General features: G+C 42.2%; 1 protein-coding gene across 3 annotated transcripts; it reads left to right on the top strand.

Moving 5' to 3' along the window:
* foxi1 (forkhead box i1) lies at positions 1-7,853 on the top strand. Of its 3 annotated transcripts, none has more exons than XM_048987996.1 (3): positions 1-589; positions 779-6,632; positions 6,903-7,853. In XM_048987996.1, the coding sequence occupies exons 2-3, from the start codon at positions 6,035-6,037 to the stop codon at positions 7,445-7,447; spliced, it is 1,143 nt and encodes a 380-aa protein (XP_048843953.1). In that variant the 5' UTR covers positions 1-589; positions 779-6,034; the 3' UTR covers positions 7,448-7,853. The 3 variants fall into 3 exon arrangements, with proteins under 3 accessions (XP_048843953.1, XP_048843954.1, XP_048843952.1); XM_048987997.1 differs by lacking the exon at positions 1-589 and having other exon boundaries at positions 655-2,997; positions 3,377-6,632; XM_048987995.1 differs by lacking the exon at positions 1-589 and having other exon boundaries at positions 655-6,632.
* Positions 7,854-8,753: the final 900 nt, after the last annotated feature.

Raw genomic sequence — 8,753 nt, 5'->3', positions numbered from 1 at the left:
CCATTTCTTCCTCGCTTCTCTGGACCAGTGTGGCCTCAGGATGTCTCTGGGGACCTCTGGACTGGGACTCGTAAAATAAATAAAACTGAACTGAGTTAGAGAAGTAAAAGTGTACATAAGGTCTTCCTAATATTTAATGGCATAAATTCCAGCATATTGAATAAGATCGGTAAATTTGCCAGGCACTGTGGGATAAAACGAGCTGAGATGATACAAGAAAATGAAGCCTGGATCCTTCCGGAAACTCATGTTCCACGTGTGGACTAATCAACTCAGAAGTATGAATGCAGGCGGTTCAGACTGGAGAGGAGATATCCAACCTTCTTTAAGAACGACATCCATGTCGGTTCCACGTCATGGCAGCGGGAGGAATACACGATCATTCGACAAAACGGGAGGTGAGGAGGGTCAAAGCCAAAGGGAGTCACCCGGAAGCTGTTTGGGACTCAGGATCTAACAGCTCAGGTCACTCAAGAACGCATGAAGAATGACCTCCAGCTTGGAATGGAAAAAGTGCAGATCCCGAAAACTATTTAATCCCAAACAGTACTGGGCGAGGAGGCAAATACGCCAATCCTAACATGAACAGGTAAGGTCACCCCCCGCCCCCCCCCCACACACACACACGCCCCCCCCCCCCCCCCCGAGCCCCCCACGCACCGTACAGGTTCGAAAACCATGCACCACTGACATCATAAAACCAAAAACAGATTTACCCAATTCAGCTGAAAGTAAGAGTCCCCTGGGTTTTCAATAAATTTGTATTTTGACGTTTCAGAACTTGAATGAAATCCATCCATCTTTCAACTGCATATCCAGTACGGGGTCTCAGGGGTGCATGGGAAACCCGACAAAAATAACATTCATTTTTTATGTTGAACTTTGTATACTGTAAATATAGTAATGACCTATTTTAAAAACATCGTACAAGCTACTCTTTTTTACAATCGTTATTATTCAAGAACCTCACGTATATATTTCACACTTGCTAAACCAAGCAAGATCAGTTATTTTAGCTATGGAGGCATTTCAGATATTTATCTCTGCTTGTCATCAGAATTACATCCTTGATTGCAAGAGTCTAGGTTTTCCAGACGTTAATTTGTGCCTTGCATCAGTAGAGTGATTTGTAATTAGCTCTGCAGTGTCGAATGCTCAATAGGTTGTGTCCATGCGATACAAGAGGAAAAAAAAAAAGCAATTTCCTTTCCGAGAGGTTTACTGATTGCCCGTGGTGCACGGGCTAGTGTCCTCGGTGTTTTGCCATGGAACCGTACAATTAAACCAAGGTCATGCTGAAGAGGAATTTTCTGCTGATTAGCTGGGATGAGACGAACGTGTCTCGCAGGTCTAGCTATTGCGCGATTTACCGCATCCGGGAAGTGTGGAGCACACCTGCGTTTGAGATGGGAATCGATGGATCCTATTGAACTCATAAGCAAGTCCTTGACATATACAGTACGTCCCTGGGCATTAGGCTAATGTCACCAAATCAACGCAAGTGGTTCCTGTAATACAGACCTATACAAAAGTATTCTGCAGACTGAAACATTAAGAAAATAAGACCAGACACAAGGACATGCATTCAAGCAGATATTAAGTCAACAAACAAGAGGTCCTTGGGCTGCTGCAGGAGAACCCTTTGGACACTCTACAGTCTGACACATACAGCTTTAGTTAACTTCATAACTTTTGGTTATGTTGGTTATGTTATAATATGGGGTTATAATAAAACTCACAGACCTTCGAAAGACAATGAACACTGAACATAAATAAGTACATTTCTTTTAATGAATAAAGAAGCAGCATTAAATCTTAATGCTACCACTTTCAAAGTCTACGGAAACCCTGTAAAATCCACATTTCAATCCAGAATTGCCACCATAAGTTTCTTTTCACCAGCATCCAACATAAAGTAACAAGACGTAATATATAGACGACCATTGACGGTCAGGGACGGATTATGGGTTGTGTGGGCCCCCCCACCACCACCAGCACCACCACAACCACCACAATTCAAGGGCCCTTGGCAGCCAAACGCCCTCCCTATAGGGTCTGGGGCCCTTGTAGGCAGTGGATCAAAGAATGTAGGCCCTCTAAAATAGACAAACGAAAATACACTGTTGATAAGCGTTGCAAATTGTTTTCGGCTAGGGGCCCCACGGGCCCCCTGCACCCCAAGGGCCCCTGGGCAGCGGCCCCGCTGGCCCGGTCCATAATCCGTCCCTGTTCACGGTAAGGATAATACTAAGGACGGCGACGCTTCTGTGTTTTGTGTTAAATGGCTCTACATTGCTGAGTTTAATACAGTATTTACCAGTATTTATACATAAAAAATGAACAACTGACGAGAGGTGTAAAGTTCAGGTCCAGAAAGTACAAATCCAGCCCAAGGTTTTGTTTAAACCAACCAGCTGAGTTCTCTGTGACTGTGACTCCTTATGCTCATTTGGTTGGTTGAAACAAAACCCTGGTCTGGACTTGTACTTTCTGGACCTGAACTTTACACCTCCGCAACTGACTAATGTGCCTTGATCTATCGGTCTGCCGTCAATACAGCGAATTACTTTAGCTGAATATCGCTTCAGTTGGCCTGCGTATAATTCCGACCTGGTGCTGCACTGATTGTTCCAGAAATTTCAGAAGAAAGATGCCGTTATAAAGCACACGGATTTGGAAAGTTCTGGTCCAGAAAGTTAAAATCCAGACCAAGATTTTGTTTCAACCAACCAGCTGAGTAACCTGTGAATGTGACTTTTTATGTTCAACTGGTTGGTTAACGCAAAATCTTACTTTCAACATCTGAAAGCACATGCAGTCCAAAGTCTAATGTTCACTGGAGAAAAGCTAGGATGGGATAAATCGTCCTTCACTCGATTATCTGTTGCGACCTGGAGATTTGCATTCTGTATTTATCTGAATTTGCCATTACGGCACCGTGTCCAGAGCGTCAGTGAGCAAACGTTTGTGATTCAACTATGCAGAAGAATAATGAAGGTATCTTACGTTCAGATATTGACCATTACAAACAATCACTGTCTAAGACAATAAATTATTGAGGCATAGCAGCCTGAACGATAGATTCAGTCTGGCGTATAAAATTATGCCTTATAATATGATTTGGAGTTTGGGCTGCTGAGTTATTTCATGCTTCAGTGTATCAAGGCAGCTACAAAATCGAAATGTGAGCTCATATAATTACAGATTTTGTAATTTAAATATTGATAGGCCGCATAACGTGTTTTGGACAGTAAATAATAGCAATTAGATTCCGTAGACTACTCGAATGAAACAATACCGAGACCGGAAAGGTTATACTGTCGAAAGCATTGAGTACGAATGCCCTTATTTATTGCGCGGCATTTTAACACCACAGCGTAACGCGTATACTTGGAAGAAGGAGAGACTCGACTGCTCGCCTGCTTAAGCAGAGCGTCGATGAACTCACATGCAGTTTTCAAAAACAGCCACTAGAGGTCAGTCTACGATTCTATGTTATTGGAGCCTTCGATTACATTTTACTATGAAGTACGTAATTTACAAACGAAACATTTATTTCTGCAAATAATAATAATAATAATAGATAATTATACTGTAACCGCCTATAACGTCATTTAAATATAAACGACGCGAAATCCACAAGGAGTTTTTAAATAGTTACTAACCGGTCACGTATACTTACCTACAGGCTGCTTTGCCAGGTACATACAGGGAAAAACAAAACTCGAGCGCAGTGAACTTTGAACCTTGGTGAGTTGTTATTAATTTGTCCATACTGAATTTCACACTTGGGATCAAACACAGGTATCTGTCTGCCCCGGAGCTATTAAAATTCTTACTGTCAATCTCTTTATCCAATTGCAGATACTATAATTTTGGATATTCGGTACTAGATATAAAAGGGCATATCTTTGATTGTCCACAAGGTGGCAGTGTATGAAAGAAGCTGAATGCAAGAAATGATCAGGAGGGAGATCGATAGTGATACGAACGGGAACGTAATATTATTTCAGTGATGAAATGCCTTTACAGTCTCAGCAATACAGTACCACAACTTTTACGTCAGTAAATGACTGTTAATGCTTTTCATATCTGGGTAAATTATGTTGATTCTTTCAAAACTGCACATATGAAGCACAGAACTAGACCCATAAATTTAAAAAAAGGTTGAAGGTTTTTGTTTTCATCACGTAACTCTTCTAAAATATCTAGCCAGTATTTTCTTATTTTTTTTATCTATTTGTTCATTCGTTCGTTCGTTCATTCATTCATTTCCATCCAGTGCACAACTACGGGCAATTTGGTAACTCCCATCAGCCTCAGCGTGTTTTAGACTGTGCGGGGACGCTGCACACCGCACACACATGGAGCCGGGCGGAGACTCGAACCATGGGCAAAGGGTGTGAGGCACATTCATTCACTGATTGATTTGACTATTTATTTATTTGTTTGGTCCACACTCTCAGAAAAAAAGGGTAGAAATTTGTACCTTTGCTGGTCACCCTTGTAATTGTACCTTTTAAGGTACAGAAATAGAGGAACATCCCAACGGTACAAACAGCATTACTGTCCTATCAATGGTACAGAAATGTTCCTCAGAGTGTGTTTCTACCCCTCAAAAGGCACAATTACCTACAGCTAAGGGTACAAACCCTTGAGGGTACAGCCCGTGACAAGCAAAGGTACAAATCCGTACTCTTTTTTCTGAGAGTACAGAGGTGTGAGGCGCATCAATTAATGTATTGATTGATTAATCAATTACTTGCTTAATTAATTAGAGTATTTATTTGTTTAATTAATTGATTGATTGATTTGGATTAATTATGTATAACTGCATTACAATTAGGTTATAGTGTATGTTCATTTCAGGCGTCCAATATGCGAAAACCAAGTATTGTTATAATTAATAACTACTAAAACTTCTTGAGGTACGTATTACTGTATTAATTGATTAAAAGTTACATTTTTCATTGTCAGTATTGAATAAATGTCTTATTAATAGTTTTTTTTATCGTAACTTGTAAATTGCTTGCTCCATTTTTAAGTTGGTTGCTGTTTTCGTGATGTTTCCGTCGCTAGGTTCCTTGTGTGTCTTTTTAAAAACTTATGACAAACGTTATGCTGGTATTTGTTTTTAGTTTTTTATTATTAAATTGACATGTATTTAATCGTATTAAATACAACTAAACACAACTAAATAGCAAGTTGTTTATATTTTTCCACAGAAAGTATAATTCCGATTATTTTGTCTTCCACTAATGCACCTGTTTTACCTTTGTTCGTTTGTGCGAATGGAACTGCATAGTCGATATTTTAGTAGCGCCCAGTGAAATTGATAATATCTGCCTTGTGTTTAGGCTATGCTGCTGATAAGTATATTCAAGAGAGTACCGCTGTGTTGTTTTAATTTTTCGTTTTTAAATGAGACTATCAATTAAAACAACTTACACTGACCCCACGCCATGTTTTTAAGTATTTTTTTTACTAAATTAAGTATTAACCGATTGTATGATGCAGTTTAAATTATTAATGTTAAAGAAAACTTTTACATTGTGACTTGCTTTGACCGACTGTCTTGACAGCATGAACAACAAGTATAACTGTACTTTACATTTGATATATGAATCCTTACACCTCGTTACAAAAAGTATTTGAGAGTAAATATCACATGTGGCCAACTGCCAACTGGAACCATATTCTCTTGGTTACCACCCGAATACAGTACTGAAATGCAGTATATACCTTCAAAAAATAAGAGGGGGGCGCTTTCACGCGCTCGCGGAGGGTAATCCCCTCTTTTAAACCCTACTTAAGACAATAGGAATGAAGCGTGACTTCGGGAAAGGGGTGTTGCCCAAGAGCCCATTGAGCACAAGGCTCTCTCTCGATCTTCAGAGTCATTAGCTACCTTAAATACTCCCCTCCAAGCCTTCAGACTTCAGTCTTCGGTGAGAAACGGAGATAGAAAGACCGAGCGCCGCCAGATGTCGATAAACCTGCGCTGCTCCCTATTCGTCATTGATCGGAGCGGATTATGAACGGATTTGGACAGCAGCCATCTAACCCTCAGTCTAGCCCCGTTCAGCATCACAGCGCGCAGGAGCTCCTGGACATGGCCGTGTACTGCGAGAACCTCAGCATGTACCAGCAAAACCTGCATCAGCACCCCGGCCAGAGGCCGGCCGCGCACCCTCCCGCCTACGGGCTAGGGGAGTACAACTCCCCGAGCAGCAACCCCTACCTGTGGCTCAACAATCCGGCCATCAACTCATCTCCTTATCTTGCTGGATCCAACAGCACCTCGTACATCTCGTCGGGATACGGGACGAACCAGAGGCAATTCCTGGCTCCGCACTCGGGATTCGGGGGGGCTGACCTTGGGTGGCTCTCCCTCTCGAGTCAGCAGGAGCTTTTCAAGATGGTTAGACCTCCGTACTCGTACTCTGCTCTCATAGCCATGGCGATCCAAAACGCGCAGGATAAGAAGCTGACACTCAGTCAGATCTACCAGTACGTGGCCGAGAACTTCCCCTTTTACAAGAAGAGCAAAGCCGGCTGGCAGAACTCCATTCGCCACAATCTGTCTTTGAATGACTGCTTCAAGAAAGTCGCAAGAGACGAGGATGACCCTGGTAAGTCACCGGAATAGTACCGTGCAGGATGCATGCATACACAGCCTACATGCATGCTGCGGCGCGGTGACCTGCAATACAGGCTTATAAATTCAGCAACAGGTGACAAGCAGGAACCTGCAGGCAGTTGTGGGAGTGTGAAACCAGATGGGACATATCCCCTGTCTGTAATGCATCCAGTATGGTTTATATAGTTCACCAGTTAGAGGCACGAGTGGTTGGTCTCTTTTGTCGTGTTTTTAATGTATATGATTTTCTTCCGTGCATCAGGGAAAGGAAACTACTGGACTCTGGACCCAAACTGCGAAAAGATGTTCGATAACGGTAACTTCAGAAGGAAAAGGAAAAGGAGGGCGGATGCTAGTCAAGGCAACGTTTTGTCGGCCAAGTCTGAAGAGGACAGCGGCGGGGTAAAGCTCTCCGACACCGGCAGCATGCTGAGCTCGCCTCCGCAGAGTCTGCAGGGCTCCCCGGGGGGCGGCGACACCAAGCCCTCGCCGTCCCCCTCGCTGGAGCACAATCCCTGCTTCACCAGCTTCATCTCCAACATGAACTCTGTGCTGGCCGGGCACCACAACGGCGTCGGCGGTGGCAGGCAGTACGGATCCGGACTTTTGGCGGATTTGACGCAGAACAGGGAGAACTTGCCCGGACTTGGCTCGTACTCGCCCACGAACGGTGCGCTTGTGAACTCCGACGCCGGCCACCCGCCCAGCCGCCTCGGCTACTATTCCGCCAGCCACAGCACCAGTTCTCTCACAAACCATTTCAGTGTAAACAATTTAATATATAATCGCGAAGGAACCGAGGTTTGAAAATGAATTAAAACACGACCAACAAGGAACTACACACAACCATATGTCATTATACCACCTAAGTGCCCTAATAGATTGGTATCAAATAAGATCCTTCCTTATAAACATTTTTATTCTGGCTTAATTGACTTGGTCTATTCAATTACATCATTTGAACTATTTGTTCAAACTTTGCATAACTTTGTACGCATAAGGTGTTTAAATCTCACATCTCTATAGTTCAGCTGTAGCCCTGTCATACTGTAGGCGAACCTGCGAGCTGACGGCGCCTGGAATTTGGTGATATTTGAAAAACTATATCTGTGCCTTAACATGTCTGCTTATAAACATGTTTTTTTTTTATTTAAAGTGCACTCCATTTTTTTTAGAATGTTTTAAATAAATTGCCTTATTTGAAATCAAACAATGGAATATGTCAATTCCTACAGGCCCATACTGTAAAATTATCTCTATTCTGGCGGTGTTTAATTGCAGAAAATATTAACTGTTGGGGATATGAGCATCACAAATCAATTAAAAGAATCACATGAAACATTTTCAGTAACAATTCACCCCTCCACGCAGGACTTCCTTTAAGAGAGAAAAGCGTTTTCCATTATCCTACATTTTTTTCGTAGTCTTTTTTTTTGGTTAATTGCCTATAGGCCTGGTTGTACCTTGCGAACTGTATACTAAACACTTTCAGATATATGAAGAGCGCCTTCCATACTCAGCGATTTAAACACTAAGACTAATCTGTCCTTTGTTGAGTTTATATATAGATGCAATAATCTCAAGCGAATTCGTAACTGGATCTTTACCCATAAAGCTGTCAAATCTTACTAGATAATAAAAATGCATCGTACAAGGAAATACTCCCAACACAGCAATTAACCATCTGCTTTATGTCTTTTCTCTGATTTCCAAAAAAAAAAAAACATTAAAACTGACAAGTTTCATCACAAGGTCTTTATTTTGATATGAATAAAAGACCATTTACAAGTTTATAAACTGGTTAATTATTTGTATGACGAACTTCAAGTTTAACCAAGCGTTTGGGATAATCCGCCCCCTCTGTGCGCCCCCTTAATTAAATCGTTCAGACAGTCAAGGCCACAAATTTAACTCCATATTCGCCCACAGATTACGGGAGCAGTCTTATAAACCTGTGTTGGATATTTAGCATTTGCCCTAAGAATATCTGAACCGCGTTTCAGAAAGACGAGAAAAGTTTGGACCTTGTGCTCCGCCCCCCCCCCCCCCCCATGACAGCGCTCATCTGGGTCTCCTTCGTCCGTTAACTCCTGAGTGAGAACACTAGGTGAGA

Source organism: Brienomyrus brachyistius, chromosome 20 (assembly GCF_023856365.1).
Source record: "Brienomyrus brachyistius isolate T26 chromosome 20, BBRACH_0.4, whole genome shotgun sequence".
In the NCBI taxonomy this organism is placed as follows: domain Eukaryota; kingdom Metazoa; phylum Chordata; class Actinopteri; order Osteoglossiformes; family Mormyridae; genus Brienomyrus; species Brienomyrus brachyistius.
The sequence above is the reverse complement of the archived record's forward strand: the minus strand, read 5'-3'. Positions and strand labels throughout refer to the sequence as shown.